This window comes from Castanea sativa, chromosome 6 (assembly GCF_040712315.1).
Source record: "Castanea sativa cultivar Marrone di Chiusa Pesio chromosome 6, ASM4071231v1".
In the NCBI taxonomy this organism is placed as follows: Eukaryota; Viridiplantae; Streptophyta; class Magnoliopsida; order Fagales; family Fagaceae; genus Castanea; species Castanea sativa.
Window position 1 is genome coordinate 4,069,938 of NC_134018.1, and position 22,071 is coordinate 4,092,008.

Genomic DNA, 22,071 nt, shown 5'->3' on the forward strand with positions numbered 1-22,071 from the left:
GCCGATTTGCAGTATTAACAGACTTTTAATCAAGAACAGATTGTCACTCCTTGTTAGAGCCCCAATGCCCAAATACCTGCTTGTGTCCTTTTACTCCCCACACCTGCAATCATTAAGCAGAAAAGAAAAGGACTTATTGTAAGGCTTGGAAGAGTGTAGCATATTGACCACAGTTTTTGCATCCAACTCAACAAGAAGTTGTGAGATGCCGAGCTGGGATGCTAGCAGCAAGCCATCCTTCAACGCCCAAAATTCTGCTATGATACTGGAAGCAAACCCGATATGCCTCATGTATCATTTGACCCACTTCCCTTAATGATCTCGTATTAGACCGCCCCCACCCACCTTGCCAGGATTTCCAATAGCAGCTCCATCAGAATTTAATTTAAACCAGTTAAGGGGTGATTTAAACCAGCGCACTTGAATAGCTATATTGCGCTTGGTTCTTTGAGTTTTGCTCACACAATAAAAGTACTCTCTCATAACCTGGATACACGAGAGATACAACTTCAGGTTGGCTAGGGAGTTTTCAAAAACAACTTTATTTCTATGCTTCCATAACCACCAAACAGCGAAATATTGAGCACGAAGGAAGACCATTGGCCTGAATATGGCTGTTGCACAAGCAGTTTGTCTTAAGCCAATCCAACAGGTCAAGACTTAGAAAATCAGCTAAAGCTTGAGGCACTCCAATGCTCAACCAAAATTTCCTCGCAAATGGGCAGTCTTTGAGAGTATGTATGATAGACTCCTCCTGCGCATTGCATAAGGGGCACAGCACAGTACAATTAATTCCCTTATTTTTAATCACTCGCCTGGTTGGTATGCTAGCATGGTTGCACAACCAAAGAAGTGTCTTATTTTTGGAAATGTATCCACGCCCCAAACCTAGCAACTCGAGAATGAGGGAGGTTTAGGTTGATCAGTAATAGCCAAGAGGTAGGTTGAAGCCATATTGAATTCTCCATCGGCGGAAAACTTCCACATCAAAGTATCCTCCCTCTCACAAAAAGATTGGGTAGGTATGGCTTGGATTCTATCAACAACCACCTTAGGAAGATTGAAGGACATTTTATCTAAATTCCAATACCCGTTTTGATGGATTTTAGAAATAGTCTGAGTTTTCTCATGTTGGGCAAGAGGGCCTTCAATCAGCTCTCTCATAGCATTGCCCTTAACCCAATTACTCTCCCAAGAACTCATATTCGACTTATTTCCCACATTCCATCGCATGCCTTGCTTAAAGATTGGAAACCCCATTTTAATTGCAGCCCAGTTAGAGGAGCAAGGAAGCTTATCAAGGTCTAAAGAGTTCCTGGGGATGCTGAGAGCAGTATTTACTCAATAGAACCTTTGCCTACATTGAATCTTTGTCTTGATAGAGTATCCAATTAAGCTTGGAAAGCAAGGCAATGTTTTTGGCCCTTGCTGCCTGAATGTCGAGCCCCCCCCTTATCCTTAGGCATGATTATTTTGCTCCAACTCATAAGGTGAAGCTTCCTTCTTTCCGTAGATGAGCCCCAAAGGAAATCTCTATTGACCTTATCAAGTTTTTCACATAAATGGCTCAATAAAGCTACCCCTTGCATGACATGATTTGGGATCGTAGCCATGACAGAATTGATAAGAACCGTTCTTATAGCAAATGATAGGAATTTAGATTTCCACCTCGAGAGCTTTGAGATTGCTCTCTCCACAAGAAAGTTGTACCTATTCCAAGCTACTCCTTTGTGATTTAGGGGGAAACCCAAGTACTTTCCTAGTTTGAGGTTTCAGCAATATCAAGCACATCACAGATATCCTCTCTAATGTTTGGAGGGACATTAGGTGAGAAATAAGTGCGTGACTTTTCAGCACTAATTAGCTGCCTGGATTCCTTGCAGAATTTACTTAGCACCTTTTTAATGGATTTAGCCCTTGCCTTATTAGCTTTGGCAAAAAGCATTAGGTCATCTGCGAAGAAAAGGTGTGAGATTCCCAAATTTTGCCTAGAAGCTTTTAGAGGGATCCAGTCTTTCATCCTACAACTTACATTGATGAGGAATCCAAGATCCTCCATGCAAAGAATGAAAAAATACAGAGAAAGTGGGTCACCTTGACGTATCCCTCTTGTGGGTTTAAAGGAGCTTGACTTGCCTCCATTTATGAGAATAGAGATAGTTGTAGAAGACACACAACTCATAATCAACTTAATCATCTCATTAGGAAAACAAAATGCTTTGAGGATGTTGTGGATGAATGACCATTCAAGATGATCATATGTCTTAACAAGGTCAACCATGATAGCCATAAAGCCCACTCTACACTTCTTTTTATCAAGAGAATGAATAAGTTTTTGTGCAACAACAACATTGTCCAAACCCCTTCTTCCCGGGACAAAGGTAGTTTAATTTGGGGAGATAAGTTTATCCAAGAAGGGTCTAATGCACCCAACAATGATTTTTGTAACCACCTTATAGATGGAGTTGCATAGACTAATTGATCTAAAGTTATTCAAGCTTTCTGGGCTAGAGCATTTCGGGATAAGAGAGATCAAGGTCGCATTAAGAAAGTCTGGGATCACCCTTGAATAAAAAATATTTAAAACTTCCATACAAATAGATTTTTTTAACATTGTTCCAAAAATATTGGAAAACCCTCGCATGTAAACCATTAGGTCAAGGGGCTTTAATAGGCTTTAAAGCCCAAAGGCCTTGCCTAATTTCTTCTTCCAAGACAGGGGCATCCAAAATGGACCCCTCTTCCTCAGTAAGGGAGCTGCAACTAAAATAGTGGACCCCTGAATCAAAGGGGGAAGTTTAAAACTCCGTTTGGAAAATCTCTTTAAAGCCCGAGAGTATGTAGTTTTTGATCCCCTCTTCATTGGTAATCCACTCCCAACAAAATTTTTTAACATCCTAATCTTGTTCCTATGCCTCTTGACCAACGTGGATACATGAAAGAAGGAGGTGTTAGAGTCATCATAAGTAGCCCAATTAAGACGATACTTTAAGGCCCAATATTCCTCCTCTTGCTGCATTATTAAATTATACTCTTCAATGAGGCTTCTCTCCAAATGGATCAAGAAACAATTAGGGCCATTAGAAAGAGCTTTTTGGGCCTCATTAAGCCTAGCTAACACCCTTTTCTTCCGGGCAAAAATATTTCCAAAGACCGATTTGTTCCACTGTTTAGCATTGTCCACAAAGCTCTTAACAGCTGTTTGGAGGTTAGGATTAGGCTCCCAAGTTTTTCTTACAACATTAGGAAAATCTGGGTGGTGCATCCACATGGTGTGAAACCTAAAGGGCTTTTCAGTTGCCGTGGGAGGGGGTCTAGTTAATTCTAGGAGAACAAGGCAATGATCAGGAAAATCCCTAGGCAAATAGGTCACTGAGGCTTCGAGGTAAAGAGTTCTCCAAGCAGGGTTTGCAAAGCATCTATCAATGCGCTCTAAAATAAGGTCAGATATTTGTCTACGATTTAACCAAGTGAACTTAGGTCCAGAGAAACCTAGGTCCAGGAAATTACAATCATCCAAGCAAGATTTAAAATCCAATGCTCTATTAAGATTCATTTGCCTACCCCCAAGTTTATCATTTTCGCAAAGAATTTCATTAAAGTCACCAAGGAATAACTAGTGAAGATTATGTAAAAGAGCTACTTGAGACAAATTAGCCTATAAAATTTTTCTTTTAGCTAAATGAGGACTCGCATAGACAGAAGAAATAAGCCAAGTAAAATCAGAATTGCATACCTTTATAGTGGCATGAATCTCTTGTTCTGTGGCACCCAGTACAAACATTTCTGCCTTAGACGTCCCACTTTGACCAAGTTGATTAAAGGTTTGGAGAGATCAATTTGGACACACAAATGTGCATAGCTTGCTCTTGAACCCGATGCAGTGTAAAAATCAATTCTCAGAACAGGTCCAATAGATGAGCCAATTTCTCTGAGCACTGTAGAATTCAATAGGAAGCTCTGAAAATTTGATCCAAACAGCCACTAATGAGAACGAAGCTTCAAAAGCTTTAAAATATGGTTTCCGTGGTTTAATTGCTAGAAAGTGCTCCCCAATAAACCAGGGGCCACCTTGAAGCACTTTGTCGTAGTTTGAACTTTCACTAAACTTAATTAGGAAAAAATCCATTCTAAGATCAACACAATCCATCTTGGCTGCAGGCTTCCATAAGGTATTGATTTTGAAAGTGAGGTAACTGTATCCCATAGTTTTGCCGTACACTTTTACTATCGATTGCTTAGTCCAAGGAGCTCTGATTCGAGACTTGGTCTCTTTAGAAAGTTTCACATCCACCATACTCTCCACTAGGTCATCAACCTCTGTGTTTGATTCTACCTCAGCCTCTTTCTCCCTGTCAAACCGAAATGCTTGTGCGTAGGCACCAGGGATGTCGCCCACCAGACTGTTCTTATAGCTAACCTGGGAACAGGTTGGCATAAAGGGTTTCTCTACAAGTTTTCTTTGTCATTCCTCACACTCTTCTCAAGCTCTGCATCTTCCTCACTAGAACGTTGGTTAGCTTGCTGAAACTCAGGCTCCATCGTTTTTTTTCTTTAAAGTGTAAAATGAATATGCTTGTCAATTCTATAATCAATATTGCTAGTCCCACACAGAAACAAACGTGACACTTTTCACGTGACAAATAGTAAGTAATAGCTAAATATCTATAAAATAATGGGTTAGTAAAAAAAAATTATCTGGTGTAGACTCATTGAGACTAAGCTTGTAAGAGCATCCATACTGGTGGCGCCATAAATTTAGCAATATGACTCCACAAAAAGCTATTTTATTTATCTATCTTATTTTCTCACTTTATAAAACACTCAATATCAGTGGTTCTATTTTAGTTTTCAACACAATAAAATAATATATTAACTATAATAAAATAATATATTTACTAAAAAGCAATGTGAACACATAAATAAAATAATATATTTAATATAAATTAGTGTGAACACACAATTTATTAATATTTTTTTTACCTATGCCAAATTATTTGGTTTTGGTTACACTAATGTAGTCATAAATTTGTATTTGGTGGTGCTAAGAATAGCAATATTGCTTTTTAGCACCACCAATATTAATGCTCTAAGTGACTAATGGTAAAGATAATACCATCGGTACCATTCAAGCCTTGAGTAGAAAAATGCTCCCAAATTTTTACCAATAAGGTTACTTCTTTTATTATAATAGTATTAATTAAATCCAAATATTAGCCAATAAATAAAATAATATTTTTTTATAAAATGGAAAACAAGAAAAATAGAGAGAGAAATGCTACGTTCATAACATTTTTCACAACAAATCTTAAGTATCAGGTTGTTATTGACTGTTATTAGTGGGCAAAAATGTAATTTTAGTGGTGACTTCAAATTAGAATTAGTAATAACTTAACACCCAAAATTTGTTGTGAATAATGTTTAGGTTCAAAAGCAAATATTTTTGGTGGGAGAGTCAATTTTGTATAGGTGGGAGTCAATGTTATTGGATGAAAAATGACCAAGTGAACATATGTATAGGTGGGAACCAATAATTGTGCACGTGTTTTTAGTCTTTTCACTCGCATAATTTTGTAAGACTGTTATGAGAAAATTGTTTAATAATATGTTGTAAACCCCTATGGATGTGTGACTATGACACAATGGTCATTTGAAAAAAAAAAAAAGAAGACTCAAAGTAGTCTGTTTAGATTGACCAACCAAAACTAACATAAACAATGCCAATTCTATAATCAATATTGCGAGCCCCACACACAAACACATATTACATTTTGCATGTGACAAAATGTAAGTAATAGATATAAAATAATGAGTTCATGTAACTATGTCACGTAAGATAATTGTGGCAAAGTATATGCATTTGTGTGTGACTAGGGCCGGTTTTATAGTATAGGCAAATGAGGCGGTCGTCAAAGGCCTCCAAGTAAAAAGAAAGCCCTTAAATTTTAACCAATAAGGTTATTTCTTTCATTATAATAATATTAATTAAGTTAAAATATTAGCCAACAAATAAAATAATATTATTTTATCAAATGAAAAATAAGAAAAAAAGAAAGAGAGAAATGCTATGCCCACAACATTTTTCACAACACTTTTATAACAAATTTGAAGTGGCAGGTTGTTACTGGCTATTATTGGTGGACAAAAAAGTAATTTAAGTGATGAGTTTAAATTAGAACTAGTAACAACTTAATGCCTAAGATTTGTTGTGAAAATATTGTGAAAATTATATTTCTTAAAAAAGAAAAAAAGAGCAATACACAAAAAATTTCACAACAGTTGAGTTAATAAACTTGTATTAGTTTTCATTTAAATCCATAACTAACATCACATTTTTACTTACCATTATCAATTTGCCACAACATATGTAAAAAATTCTGTTGAATTTTTTGTTTAGATTTTTCTATAAATAAAAAAGTGATTTATCTTAATTAGTAATTTTGCATCTAAAACAAGAGAATAAAGTTTAAGTAATATTTAATTTAAAAAAAATTAAATTGAAATGTATAAAATGTCTTCTGTAAGGACCTAAAAATTCACAAACTCGTTAAAACTCCTACTGCTAGTTTCCTGATCAAAGGTCCTTATACAATATATTTGGTAGAGAGGGTCCAACAACCAAAAGTCCCCCTCCATCTCTTTCAGCCCCTATTTATATAATTCGCTCCTATCATCTCAACCTTACACCTTGCCATCTATCAAGTTTTTCCTCCCGACACCTGTCTGTCGGTAACAGAACAAAACTCCAACTCTACGTTATACACTGTTCAGGTCATATCTTCATTAATGCAACGGGCAAATCTGGTATCTTCTCATTAATGCGGCCAGAAAGGTTGGTGCCAGTCATTCAATGCAATCTCCTAGGTTACACTGCCACCTTTAGATATGTGCAATACGTCCCTTACGTCACCAGTGTCCATGCCATCTCATCTTCGAGAATCGTCAGGTGAATTTCCCTATTCTTTTATATCATCTTACTTGCTATGTGTCAGCCTTCCCGTCCTCGGGTCCTCGGGCTTCTGGATCCTCGGCACCTCACATCTTCAATTTTTGTCTTTTACCCCTAAGCGCTCAAACCACTCCTATGTGTGACACTAACATTATTATTATTATTATTATTATTTTCTTTATGAACGGACACTAAGCCATGTGACGGTAAAGATAATACCGCGTCTACCATTGAGGCTTTGATGAAACTTTCATTAGTGGCGGCTCTAGGATTATTGTTTAGGGTGGTCAATAATAAACATAAATTATGCAAAATTTAAAACAAAAGAGAAATTAAATATATTGATAGCACAACAAAAACAAAAACTGAAATAACATAATTTTTTACAATTGCTTTCTATGATGTTTCATATATTTATTTTAAATTTGTTAAGATCTACATGAGCCTTTTCTAAAGTTTAAAATTAACAAATTTTTACTTTTGTTGTTGGGTATATTAATTTGTTTTTCCAGATTTTAGATCAAATTGGTTTGTTGTTGAGTATTTTTTTTTTGTATGATTAAAATGTCTAAGATATTGTTATGATCATATTCAAACTTATTTCAGCCGACCTTAAAAAAAATTTAAAGTTAAGGGGTTCAAATATTTATTTTAGGGTGTCAAAACAAAAAATAAAAAATTTATATGTATATATTTTTTGAGGGGCCGGAGGCAATTCAAGGAGTTCATTTGAACCTCGGGCTCCAAGTGGAGCTGTCATTAACTACATCATTATAGACACAACACATTCATTAAAGCTATACTATTTAATCCGTTTAACTCATACCAAATATAATGTAAAATTATATAAAAACTCCTACCATCCCACCACACCCAATGGTGGTGCATTATTGTACTATAATCGACCCACACCACACACGGCTAACCTCACCAACTCTCTCCTTCATACACGTAACCAAGATAAAAAAAAAGACACACATGGGCGTGTCCCGGCGGCTAAGTGAAAGTGGGACCCATGTGACGTATTTGGAGAGCGGAGAGACCCCATTGGTTCTCCAAACCGAGTGGGAACAACGTCACCACGCACTCTCCAAATGGGTCCCTTCGATTGAGTTTAGAGTAGTTTTCCTCGCATCCTACCACCGACTCAATCAATCTTTCGACCCCTTATAAATACCTACAGCCACAATGACCCTTAACTTCAACGTTCCCTTTTTGCGCACACACTCTCACGCACACCAAAAAAAATAAAAATAAAAGAACTCTCGAGAATCTCAATAATCTTCCATACAACTCTCTCTCTCTCTCTGCATTTCTCTCTGAGTTTATCATTCGGTGAGTTCTTTTTGTCAGCACTTTGTTTTATCTATACATAATATATATATGAAATTTTGGGCTTCTTTGATTGTAAAGATGTTGTTTTTATGAAACATTCATTGGATTTTGTTGTTGGGTTTTGATTTTTTAGCTATTTTCTTTAGTGGGTCTTTTTTGGTTTCAAGGATTTTAGTGTTTTACTAATAGAAATGTTGGACTGGCTGGGACCAGACCAGTGAAATACCGTTTGTTGTTATCATATTATCGGATTCTGTTTTTGTTGTTATCATATTATCGGATTCTGTTTTTTTGTTGTTGTTGTTTTTGATGATGATGATGATGTTGTAGACCAGTAGAAGTTGTTGTTTTTGTTTTTGTTAATGGGTTTTCAATTTGTTGATTTTAGGCTGCAATGTAATTGTTATCTCCAAAATTTGGTGTAAGTTGGATTTTTTTTGTCCCTTAATCTTAAAAAGTTGGAACTTTTGGCGGGCAAACAAAAGAAAAGGACAAAATTGTCACTTTTTCTTTTTTGATTTTTAAATTCAATAATTACAATGGAAAAGATGGTTTATATAAAGTGTCTTTCTTGAAAATACTATAAAGGTTAGTTGAGGTACACTTTTCACTATTTTTTATAATATTTTTAAAATATCACTAATATATGTATACGTAAATCTAACTTAGATGAAGTTCCGTTTTAGTATTTAGTTCTCAATTCGTTGATTTTAGACATAGATATAATTTTTGTCTATGAAATTTGGTATAAGTTCGGTTTTTGTCTTTGAATTTAAAATTTTGCAAATTTTGGAGGGAAATAGACAAAATAACTAGATTGATACCTTTTTTTTTAAGGACAAGACTATATAAATATATATTTTTAAAATTTTAGCTTAGATTGGTTGAACTAAAAGAATTAATTGGAAGCTAAACAATAGGTTGTTTATTATGATGTGTGGAAGTGAATGATGATTTTTTTGAGTTATTTTTTATTTATCTATTTTATTTCAGGCGGTGGGATCATATTTGTGACTTTGGTTTGTGGTTGGTACCATGATGGTTTCAAAGAAAGTGTGTGAAAATGGAGGTGAGCATGTTGGGTTGCTGCCGGCAACCAATGATGACCATGGAGGGGTCATTGTCAATATAGAGGAGGCCATGGATGCTAAGGTGTTTGTTACTTTGCTTAGAGATTCAATCTCCGCATGGAGGCAACAGGTTGTTGTTTCTTATGGACCCCCTTTACTATAAATGAGCTTTGGTGCATTACTTAGATGAATGGTGTGAACGTTTGTTTCAATTGCTTATTGTGTCTAACAAATTTTATGTACTAAATATAAGCATCTTGGTATAAATTTTTGTTCAATTTTTTTAATGAATAGTGCACGATAATTTTATTCTTGACATTTTTGATAGTGGGGGTTCAAATGTTATGCATGATTGCACGTTAATGAATGATTTTGTGGCCTTGGAGAGACTGTTGTACTGCCTTGAAAATTGGTTCACAAAAAATCTATGTGGGATTCTTTCGGTGATGGATTTAAGTTGTGATTCTTTATCTTCTTTACTCCTTTAGCTTCGTTTGATGCCATTTGACCAATGGCATAAAAGGTGTTTCTGAATCCCAAAAAAGTGGGCACTAACGAAAGCCACATTGGAGTAGATAGGTGGAAGGCAGATTCTCTGTCTATGTGAGTTAGATTCTAAAAATGTTCTCTCATTTGCTAGTCATGCTTTTACAGTTTTACTAGAGTCCAGAGTCTTTAAGGTGCAAAATTGGAATACAACACTATTTTTTTCTTCTAGTGACAGCACATATGGTAGTGCTACAACTTCCCTAGTAGAAATGCCAGGGAGAGGTTGTCCTTGCCATTGTGACTGAGAAAGGAAGGCAAAAATTATATGTCAAAATTCATTGGTAAGGGTTTCTCTTGAATGTACATAACATAGTACACAGAATATTTTTCTTTCTTTCTTTCCACATATTTTCTTGATTTTATTATAAATACAAAGTGTGCACTCTTGAACTGATCTGCACATGGGGTTTGCTACCTAGTGCTTCTCATTCTTAAGTTGGAATCTAACATTACTGTTATGGAGTTGGATGTATCTGATGCTAAATATCTTTTGAAGTACGGTATTTGAAGTTGAGTGTTTAACTATTGAAATCTAAAGCTTTCACAGAGTGGTGGTTAGGACAAAAGAAACTTGTAGTAGGAAAAGAGGATCAAATTGTATTTGTGGCAGCTTTTTGTTTTTGTTTTTATTCTATATTGACTTGTGCTAGGTTAAAAGGCATAAATATAAAAGAGGAAAAGCTGCTATATACAATTAGAGTAACAAATGCAACTCAAACAAGAGCCTTAGTTGTTGGTTAAAGCATAAGCCAGTCCACATATAGCCCAGGGTTAACATAATATTTGACCCTTTTGTATTAATTTGGATGAATGTAACTGGATGGTTCTGATGAAACTCATAGCAGGTACAATTTGGTGTCAAGCGGTTTGAAATAAAGTTTGACAAAAATTGATCTAATGGTATAAACCGGCATGAGTTTTAAACTATTGTTAAGTTAGTGATCTTCACAATTACATGGTTTTTACTTTTCTTTTTGAAATTTATTTGTAAGTATTAAGTTGTCAGCTACACAGATTCTTATCTGTTGATGAAAATAAAGGTATTTTTCTTTGCTAGCTTTGATTAATTTTTTAATATACTTATATTTTACAGGGCAAGAAGGGCATCTGGATTAAATTACCGATTGGACTTGTAAATCTTGTTGAACCTACAGTCAAGGTAATCATTGTCTGCCTCTAAAGAACATAGTGTTGACAAACAAGTAGTTGCTAAAAGTGGGTGTCAAATTACCCCCATAAGCATCTCAATGACCATTCCTTTGACTTGAACCAACCATGTTGAATCTGCCACCCATTACATAAGTAATATTTTAGAAAGATTAGAAAGAATCAGTGTCATACTTTATTTTCATTTTTTAACTCAGTTTTCTTTGTTTGTTTAAAGCTGAGGTTTTGATGTTCTGTTATCTAACCAGTGCATGAGCTTGGTGCTTAATTAAGGCCTAGAAGCATCATCATCATGATTGACTCATGGTCTTGAGACACTTTCTCTTCTTTTTTTATTTATTTATTTTTTAATGTTTTGATCCTCTTGTTGACACTTTTTATTTTTAAAATGAAAGAGTATATTTGAACAGATAATTTTTTCTCTATTTCTTTTTTTTAATATTCTTCCAATTTGAAGATCAAGTTCTCAATCATGGTTTGTTGATTGATGCATATTAATTTCTCTTTTGTGCATCTGTCATAATGTTGGCAGGAGGGATTTCGGTACCACCATGCCGAGCCAACTTACCTGATGTTGGTTCGCTGGATTCCTGAAACCACTGATACTATTCCCGCAAATGCTTCACACCGAGTAGGTATTGGTGCTATTGTCTTGAATGATAAAAGAGAGGTAGGTACTTCCTCTGAAGTTACTGGTATTTCTCCTATTTATTTTGGATAAACATACATCATAAGTCGTAGAAAATGTCCTCCATGGTACATTTAAACACTGGTCACAGTCAACAGATTGAAATTTATAATACTGGTTCTAACATTCACAAGAATTATTTTCTTCCTAGCTATTTTGGTTGCTGGAACAGAATAAAGTAATATCTAAAAAAGTGCCTTATGGTTATCTTTGAGTAATGGCAATTATTGACGTGGATTATATTCATAATTCATTTATATAATGGTGTGAAGCAATCTAACCAGATCTCAATACCATATACAGAGCTTGCTCTCATTTTATTGACATGATGTTTTTACGAACTCTGGTGCTTCATTGTAATTTCACTTTTGTTCACAATTTCTATTGATTATTGGTTTGACTCTTATCAGAGTTGGTTCTTGTCTTCAAGTAGGTTCAACAGTATTTGCTTTATTTAAAATTTAACTCTTTTTATTCTCCCATAGTGCTGATTTTGAATTTCTCTCTCTATGTGCTAGTTGCTTGTAGTTCAGGAAAAAAGTGGTAAATTGAAAGGAATGGGTGTGTGGAAAATCCCTACTGGAGTTGTTGATGAGGTATTTTCCTTAACTGATCTGATTTTACATTATTTGAAACCCAAACGCATTTTATTACCAGATATTAAAGGAGCTCCTTAATCTGCAGGGTGAGAATATTAATGAGGCTGCTATAAGAGAAGTAAAAGAAGAAACAGGAGTAAGAGTTGTATATCAATAAATGTTGTTCATTTTCTAAGTTATTTATTGGTATGATGCTTGTATTAAGATGAAAGGTTTTTACTGCTTCAGATTGATGCAAAATTTGTGGAGATACTGGCATTCAGGTATAAGTTCTTATTGTCTCAAATATTCCTTTCAACATGTATTTAATATCAGCAGTTATAGATGGTGTTGTATCATATAAGATACAGAGCATGATCAGGAACTGAGCCACAATACCACCTCTTATTCATACTTTTGTACCATTATCTTTTGCTTTCTGGGTTACAATAAAAAATGAGATGTGATGGATAGGTTTGGAGTTGGGCAGCGGTAGTCCTATGTGTTAAGTCCATGAACACCTAACATGAAATAGGTTTCACCTTACCAATAATTTAGTTCTAATTAAAACAAAGAAATTAAAAGTTAGTTTCTGGTCATGACTGTGAAATCCAGTGACCAGTTGTGACAAGTTTGGCTGTATTGGTATTGGACAAGGTTTCTATATCGAATTTTTCTTAGATTTGAGTTACATTCCATCTAGCCTTTGGGCCTTATCTTATGAGGTTATGGGTTCCATTGGGTTAGGTCAGTCTTAGCTTTCAAATGCCAACATGAAGAAGACTTGGTCATTAATGGAATTCTGAATTTGTAATAGCTTGGTTTCTGTCTTTCTGGCCCAAAAGATATTCCTTCAATGGCAAATCTTAATTTTTTCTTCCCATGAGCTCCATCTCAAAATACACTTTCTCCCCTCATACGAATAAGTTGAAAGGTGACATCATAGATACAAAACCCATTGGGTGCATGTAACTTACCAACAAAAAATAATCTTACTTTTTTTGGTTCAAATGTAAAACATACCATCAAATTTTTAAGAAGTTCAACTGAAATCAACAAGCTTGCAAGTGTTAGTTAGATGCAACACCCAAAGAAAGTCAACAAATTCTCAATTAATTTTGGAGTTAGTAACTTGGATTTCTTTTCCTCTAGCACTCCACTCCACCTTGCTATGTCTGTTGATAAGTCTCTTACTGTAATGAACATGAACCTTCTGGGTTTTGTAAAGTTCTTGTATAATCTATCTAAAGTGTATTCTACAAATCTTGTAGGAGTTACCCTGATGCATTCATTTCCCTCTCTCTCTCTCTGTCTCTCTCTCTCTGTCTCTCTCACATCTTACAGGCAAGCACACAAGTTGTTTTTTAAGAAGTCGGATCTATTTTTCATTTGCATGATGCAACCTCTGTCCTCAGACATAACAAAGCAAGATCTTGAAATTGAGGCAGCCCAGGTAAATCTTGGTTGACAGTGTTATGTGACATAATATATATAACAACCAGGAAATAAAATGTTTAAATCTATAGTTTTACACTGCTTGTAACAAAGTTCTTTCTACAGCAATCTTAGCTTCATTAGCCTATAAAACAATTCAATCCCCAATGCTTTCAAAGTATTGTATTTGACAAGGAAGAACTAATAATTCTGGAAATCAATTAACAAGGACTTGAGCTCAAATGAAATGTGGACTTGAGTGCGTTGTTCCACACATACACACACAGCCCATGGAGGTGTCAGCTATCTATCTACTTTTATCAGCTTAAAAAATCTGTGCTGAGATCAGATGCTTGCAGGATCTGTCAATGTGGATTGCTCCCTTTAGCTGCTCTGATGTGAATGTTAATTTCTTTTGATATTTTTTATGAGCCCGCTTTCAAAATGCATATCATAACTGACTGATATTGGCATGGTTGACATTTTTTCTCCTCAGTGGATGCCATTTGAGGAATATGCAGCTCAACCTGTTGCCCAGGATCATCAGCTTTATAAGTACATTGCTGAACTATGCTTGGCAAAGGAACAGGGTGACTACACTGGCTTATCACCGTTGTCTATAACTTCATTTTTCCACAACAATTTGAGTCATTTATATTTGAACAGCCGACATCTGAACCAGTCCCCGGTTTCTTCTGATCAATCTTAGACAAGAATACAATTGATATCTGTTGTATCAGTTCCCTATCACTCTATATTATTTAATTATTTGAATGAATAAATATTCCTCTTTGCTCCATGACCAAAACTTGTAAATCGCATATGCTTCTTTTTTTTTTCTTCAATGTTTTTCTATTCTATATGGACGACATAAATCAGGCGTTTCATTAGCCACTCTTGAGTGCAAGGTGTAACTTGGAAGGGTTTATAAGCTTTGTCTTTGTAAGAGTTGAATGGCTGAAAAGACTGTTTAGTGGTCCTTAATTAATAAGGATTAGGGCTTTTGTTGGGTTGAGCTGAGAAAATCCTACTTTATGTTGTACTGTTCAATGTATTGACAGTAATAAACAACAATTAAGTCTTATTGCCAAAATTTTAGAGTCGGGTTATCGAATCTCAACAAATTAGTTAAGGTCGACCCTATGTAATCCTCTCCACTATTCTATCCTATCTAAAGTCATAATCTTTATTACCACATCCATTCTTGACTGTATATAGGCCTTTAAAGAGAAGGAAAATGGATAAAAGAAACTATGTTGTCCTTATGTAAACCTAAGCTACTTGCACACCATTGTGACAGATGGTTTGCCATGCGGCACCTAATCCGGGATGCAGAAGAAAATGTTGAAAGATCCAAAAACATAGTAGGCGCAGGGGGTGACAAAACTGAACAAGTGTGTAGTGTAGAATCATCTAAATCCTTTATAGCTTCCTACACACCTATCCTCTGTATCCAAGTTCTCTTTTTGAAGATTCTACTCAGTAGAAAAGAAGTATGTTTTTAGCAAAAAAATTGTTTCTTATTGCAATTTGGTTATCATTCCCCAACCTTGGTTATGTAGCATCAGGGAAGGTTTCTAAAGATGCCATTCCTACACCAATTGCTTGTATAAACTGCACAAATTGTCAGTATCCGTATCAATGCAATACACCACCCCCACCTCTCTCTGGCTATCCTTCACCGCCACCCCCACCGCTTTCAGACTACTCACCGCCACCGCTGCCGCCGCCACCTGCTCAAGGAAAATGCCCACCAACACGGGGTGTTCAGTGCTGCCAGCCCCCTCCTCCCAGTACTTACCAGTACCCTCCTCCCATCTATAGTTATGTTCCTTATAACAACTTCTCTGCTTCAACTCCTTTGCCAACCCCCTTCTTTTCCATTGTAATATCAGTATTTTCCTTTGCAGTTTTGCCTTAGGTGTGCATGTGTGTTTTCAGGTCTTACTGTTTACTAGAACATATGTTATCTGAGTTGGAAATAGCTTGCAATAAATTAAACCTTCTCTGTTGTAATCAGTACTGATATTAGCTATTAGTGTTATTTTCAACTTCTTTAATCACCATAAATAATCTCTCTCTCTTTTTTCTTTCTGCCTGTTTTCATAATGTCTACTATGGATGGCTTTTGTGTTTATATTTGATCATCATGCTCTTTTTCTTTTTCTATTTTTGAAAAAAATTATTAGTTTACATTTCACTCTTCATGTAAAAATTATGTCGTAAAATAAATTAATGTGTACAATATTATATATTATTCATGCAAGTGTATGATTTACATTATCAGTAAATGTAAAATGTAAACCAGTAACTGTTTGTGTTTGTGGATGTGTGTTTTGGCTGTTTATCTGTGAGAGAAAGGTGTTGGGACAAAGGGGTTTAAGGCTCTGCCAGGTAGCAGGAAGAGCCTGTGTATATCCTCTGAGTGGCATAGTTGTTTGATTGTTTGTCCTACACGAGGGGCTTGTAGCGGTTTCCTTGGATTTAAATTGCTTTTGTCTCTTTCTTTTAGTCTTTGTCAAAATGACATTGACAAGCACCTCAACGTTAAGAAGGAAATACTTATCTCTTTACAACGGAATTCGTGTTAAGCCGTCCACATTTCAGTTGTTCGTTTAGATATCCCTTTTATTGCTAAAATTAAAAATTTATTAATAAAAATACTATAGTAAAATATTTTTTATTGTTGCAAATTATGAATTTTTATTATTTGACTGGTCTATAAACAGTGTTATAGGACCAACAACAAAAAAACGCAACGCACACAGCCAGTACGCAAATAGTCCATTAAGAGCTCCAGTTAACCAGACTTATTAATAAAACATTAATTTACACTTTAGTACTTTATACTTTTGTTATCAAAACTCTCCTTATATAATACATTATTTTAAGGACATCAGTTAATCAGACTCATTGCTAAAACATCAGTCCACACGAATTGTAAACAAGCTTTAAGTTTTTTTTTTTTTTTGTTCCCTTCCTTTTTAGTATGGTTTTCATCTTTCAATATGAAGAAATATGAATTTTAATATAAAAACAGCTCTTGGTAGTTACTAAATCGATTAGGTCTACAGGAATGGTGAGGTAATCGACTTTTTTTTTTTTAAGGCTAGAAGGTGAGATAATTGATTAGATCGGCAGAAATCATCCATAACAATAGTATGAGTTGTTCTAGTACCACAAAAAAAATCTACAACTTCTGCTGCAACTCTCTTACGTGAAAAATTATGACGAACTACTTACTATTTTCAAATAAATCTATTACTTTTTCTCCCCCACCCTTAGCCCCAAGGAAAGATTTGCAGCAAAATTGTGAACTTCTTTGTTTGTGGTACTAGATTTTTTGCAATAACCACAACTCTCTTAATGAAAATGCTTGCTTTATCATTGAAATTTGGAATTTTTTTTTTCTTTCTTAATTGGTTTAGCGGGCATTGCCCTTTTATAAGAAGAGGCAAGGTTTGAATACCCCTTCTCTCATGGTCCCATCGTTAAAAGAAGGGTCACTGACTTGGAATAACACTTTCATGAAGCTTGTACTGCCGACAGTGGACAGATATGCATGCCTTTTGTGTTTTTTTCGCTTTTCTTTGAGCCAATGAGGGTATCTTTTTGTGGTCCTCAAACAGTATATGCGTGAAACATGCCTGTGAAAAGGACCTGGTGTGTGATAGAACATGAGCTGCCTTTACTCATAGCAACACTGTTGGTATTTCATAGATCACACAAAGGATTCAGGAACATGCTAAATCACATATCACAGTTTGTGAATCACATGGTCCTCACAGGATATGCATAGCCTAAAAGGGACATGTTGTGTTAGGGAACATGAGCTTGCCTATTCTTATATTAAGCCTAAATAGATATTAATAATAGATAACAAATCAATAACTCTCTCCAGAGCTTATCTATATCTACTCTTGAACTCTATTACTTGGTTTCTCATATCATGTCAATTACACAAGAATGTACTAATATTTTTCATTTCTCTTAAATCTCACACTAATTTTCATGGCATTATTTTCTACTGATGCGGTTTCTAATACAATGTCAACCACCAAATAACACATTCCTAACAATTTAAGCAAAAATACATAAATAAATAACAAATTTCTAGGAATATATTAATTTATGTTGAACAAGATTTTTGCCACATTAGTACATTGTCTCTTATTTCCTAGACTGGTTTATCAGTTCTCTCATAGTTGAACTAAGGTGTTCATTGGCACAGCAGCCTGGGACATTAATTTATCATTTTGAAGACTCAACTTTCTAGCTGTAATCATGTGAATCATTTGAAGATGTGATAAAGATCAGAATCCATTGTCACTGACACAAAATTAGAGACTGCATTCCTATTGTTGCTTCTTATGGAAGAAAAAGAGTTCATATAGGTTTTCTTCTCAAAATCAGATAAAACTTGATTTCCTGTAAATAAACGATAAAATTTCCTTTTTAAGATCATTTTCCTCCAACACCTAGGCATGTGTGATGCATTTTGACAGACAGGACTTAGAAATTTATGGTGTGAGAGATCTCCTAGTTTCAAGGGGTCCAAAAACTGCACTCTTGTATGTGTTGTAGAATGCAACATTACTCATGCTTTTTCTCTAATGTTACTTTTTTAATCTTCCAAATTTTCAAATTGAAAAGGGAACAGACAGAAATTTACAATATGAACTCCGAAGCAAAAAATGGGTGTGCATGTTGCAAAATGAACTCCAATGCAATAACATTACTCATGCTTATGCTTAAAAAGAAATCATGTATTTCTTTAATGTACCAATTATCAATATTTGCTTATCTACAATCTTTTTTAAAACTCACGATATGGACACGGGTCCAAAATTACCCAATTGTCTACATTGTATCTTATCCAGTGCTCCAATGCCCTGGACAGAGGCTTCACCCCCACTTTTTCAAGATATAAGTATACTTTTGGTCACCTTCCACAAAATAAGCAAAAAGCTAATCCAAAGTGTTCAAACTTCAAACCAGACGAGCAAACTCACTGGAAAAAGCTACCAATGATAAGACAAAAAGTGCAATAATTAGTGTTTACCTTTACCATTAAGATTTACACTATCATGGAACTTCAATTACCAATAATTGAGTTGCTAGAGTTTTCAAAGTAAACTATTGATATTTATCAATTATTGATAGTTTACCTTTCCCCTTATAATTTTACACTATCATGAAAATCCCATGCAAGCAACCACTCAGTGTGGTGGTGTACTACAATCATATCAATAATTGACTTGCGAAGTGTTCAAACTTCAAACTAGACAAGAACTTACCAAAAAAATCCTAACCCATGATCTGATGATCAGAAACAGAAGTACAATTATTGGTGTTTATGCCCTTTAGCATGAAACTCCCATGCAAGCAATCAATCAGTGTGGTGTTGTACTTCAAATATCAACAACTGACTTGCCAAGTGTTCAAACTACAAACTAGACAAGAAATTATTAAACAAAACTACCTATGATAAGAAACAAAAGTACAATTATTAGTGTTTACCTCTGCCCAGAAGATTTACTGCAACTCCAAATTTATAAAATTAAAAAAAAAAAAATGTATGAAGATTCTATCCATCCATTTCAAACAATTTAACTAGATAGTACTAGAATGGTGACAACCAAATTTATTAAAATATTAACGATTCCGTAAAACCCAATTCTATTGACACAACATTTCTCATACTTATTTCGCAATTGCTTGTATGATAAGTTGTGATCGGTGGATAATAAAAACAGTAACAGCTACCAAGTACGAACCCACATGAAGTTTCTTCCCTACCAATCACAATTGTCCACTTCTTGATAATAATTAAATTCAATAAATCTATTGTATATAGATAATTAAACATTATTATAAAAAAAAAATCATAAGATCTCTTCAAACATTCACCAATAAAAATCCAATTACAAATGTTTGAAATTCTCTCCGAGAAAGAAAAAAAAAATGCACACACACTAAAAAAAAGAAAGAAACTAAAAACTAGAAAAATTAAATCACTATCTCACTTATTCTGTTCCTCAATAAATACCAAATTATAAATTAAATTAAAAAAAAAAAAAACACTTACAGCATTGTCTTCACAATCCACCACACACAGACGATCAACGATCCAAACCTCGCACCGTCGAATCTGACGGCTGCGTTCTGATCCGCCACCTGATCCGCCGCATCGTCAGCCGGAGACGGAGTGTCGGCTTCGTCCGACGGAGACGGCGCCTTCTTCGACTTCTTCGTGCTCGGCTTGGGAGAATCCGCGGTCACGTCTGGAGCCGGAGCCGGCGCCGGAGTTTCAGCCTGAGCCTTAAACAGCTCCTTCGGCAGCAAAACCTTGTCGATCGTGTAGATCGCGATCGGCTGTTCGTCTATCAAAGTTCCGGTGATCTTCGCCGTCACTACCTTCGTCTTCAACGTCACGTCCATTCCGTCGTTCTGCACCGTGAAGTCGAACTTGCTAGCTCCGTCAGTGGCCAGCGTGTTCATGTCGCCGTTGTTCGACTTCAACATTGCCAAGGACTGATAAACCGGAACGCCGTGGTACTCGAGTAACGCCGTTTTCCTCGCCGCCGTCAAATTCTTGTACTTCGGCAAAAACGCCTTGAAAGCGTCGTCGCCCGGACAAAACACCGTCAGTCCACCTTCGGCATTGCTCTCAAATGTCTTCTTGGCGTCCACGTCAGCAATAAGAGTGTCGGCGAAGACTTTGCAACCGTGAGCGGACATGACGGCGGTTATGTTCGTTTCGGCCGGACCGGGAGCCGGAGCCGCCGCCACGTCGGACGGGAGGACCTTGCTGATCTGGATGACGGAGAGATTGTAGGGGATTTCCTTGACGGATTTGACGAAATAGGTGTTGATCAGGTTGTTGTTGTCCTCGGGGGAGAAGCCGACCTTTCCGCCCTTGAGGTCGGTGATGTTGACGAAGCCGGAGGAGCCAGGGGCGGAGCCGGTGGCCTGAAACATGGTGGCGGCCAGGGCGGTGCCGTTGGTGATCTGGTGGAGCTTTTTGGCGCCAAAGTAGTCTAGGAGGACGTGGAGGGAGAGGATGTTCTTGACGGTGTAGATGGAAGGGTGAGTGGAGAGGAGGTCGGACATGGCGGCGTTGTCGACGGCGCAGACCGTTATGGTGGTGCGGCTGTTGATCTCGCCGGCGAGGTGCGTGAGGGAGAGGTAGTGGTTGAAGGTAGAGAACTCTGGGTGATCGGCGAGTAGGCGCGTGATGTTGTGCGCGTGGGCGTTGGGAGTGAAAATGAAAAGGAGGGAAATGGAGAGGAGAGTAACCGTCGTAACTGAACGGAGCTGCATTGTCGTTTTGAGAAAGCGGAGAAAAAAAAACGGTGGCGTTTTTGGGCTGTGAGAGAAAGTGGCAGTGAGAGCTGTGTGTGTGAGCTCTGAGGGAAACACAGAGAGAGAGAGACAGTGAGGGAAGAGAAGTGAGTGGGGAGTGTAGTAAGTATAGTGGGCTTAGTGGAAATGAGGCTTGGATTTGGGTTTAATTACATGTTATGCCATTAGGATTGTGTGTGTTTTTTGTTTTGGGGGACCCACTTTATGTTTTGTTTGTTTGTTCTTGGAGTGATAAGTGAGATTTTATTTGTTTATTTTAAATGTTATTGATAGATGGTCTAGGGGTGAGGATAAAAGTATCTACATTCATTTTTTCTAATTCTATCCTATTTTATCATCTAAAAAATTACTTTATCAATTATACTATACTATTTTTTAATACTCCAACATTAAAACTTTTATTTTTCTATTCTACACATTAAAATAATATATCTTTACACATTAAAATAATATATCTTTACAATAAAATTTTTTTTTCCTTTTTTTTTTCCTCAAACCTATCCCCACTGAACTTTTCACCCCTTCTCTTTCAGACTCCTCCATACAACTACAGATCGGCGAAACTTGAAAAAAAAAAACCCACACGTCGATCAACGGCACAGCCACCAGGTCGGCGAAGCTAAAAAATCACCCCGATCAACGGCACAGCCACCACAACACCGACCTTCCAGAGTCCTCCTCCATACAACTCCTCCATCATCCAATCGAAAAAAAAAAAAAAAAAAAAAAAAAAAAAAAAAAAAAAAAAAAAAAAAAAAAAAAAAAAAAACCCACCACCTCCAAAGAAACCCACGCCGATCTCGAGCTCCGATTTATACCAAAACCCACAACAAAAACCCACACGCCGATCTGGAGCTCCGATTTATACCAAAAACCCATAAACAAAAACCCACACCTCCAAAAATCATACCAGAACACACAACAAAAACCCACACG

General features: G+C 36.1%; 3 protein-coding genes across 3 annotated transcripts; 1 reads left to right on the top strand and 2 right to left on the bottom strand.

Annotated features, from left to right (window-relative positions):
• Positions 1–2,677: 2,677 nt before the first annotated feature.
• Positions 2,678–3,784, bottom strand: LOC142638831 (uncharacterized). The gene is made up of 2 exons (XM_075812892.1): positions 3,737–3,784; positions 2,678–3,616 (listed from the first exon to the last, which is right to left on the bottom strand). The coding sequence occupies exons 1-2, from the start codon at positions 3,782–3,784 to the stop codon at positions 2,678–2,680; spliced, it is 987 nt and encodes a 328-aa protein (XP_075669007.1).
• Positions 3,785–8,155: 4,371 nt separating this feature from the next.
• On the top strand, positions 8,156–14,578 carry LOC142641760 (nudix hydrolase 10-like). Its single transcript, XM_075816241.1, has 9 exons — positions 8,156–8,284; positions 9,278–9,484; positions 10,997–11,062; positions 11,603–11,740; positions 12,277–12,354; positions 12,443–12,493; positions 12,586–12,620; positions 13,681–13,789; positions 14,267–14,578. The coding sequence occupies exons 2-9, from the start codon at positions 9,320–9,322 to the stop codon at positions 14,477–14,479; spliced, it is 855 nt and encodes a 284-aa protein (XP_075672356.1). The 5' UTR covers positions 8,156–8,284; positions 9,278–9,319; the 3' UTR covers positions 14,480–14,578.
• Positions 14,579–19,646: 5,068 nt separating this feature from the next.
• LOC142639271 (fasciclin-like arabinogalactan protein 1) lies at positions 19,647–21,221 on the bottom strand. The gene has a single exon (XM_075813443.1). The coding sequence runs from the start codon at positions 21,091–21,093 to the stop codon at positions 19,855–19,857; it is 1,239 nt and encodes a 412-aa protein (XP_075669558.1). The 5' UTR covers positions 21,094–21,221; the 3' UTR covers positions 19,647–19,854.
• Positions 21,222–22,071: the final 850 nt, after the last annotated feature.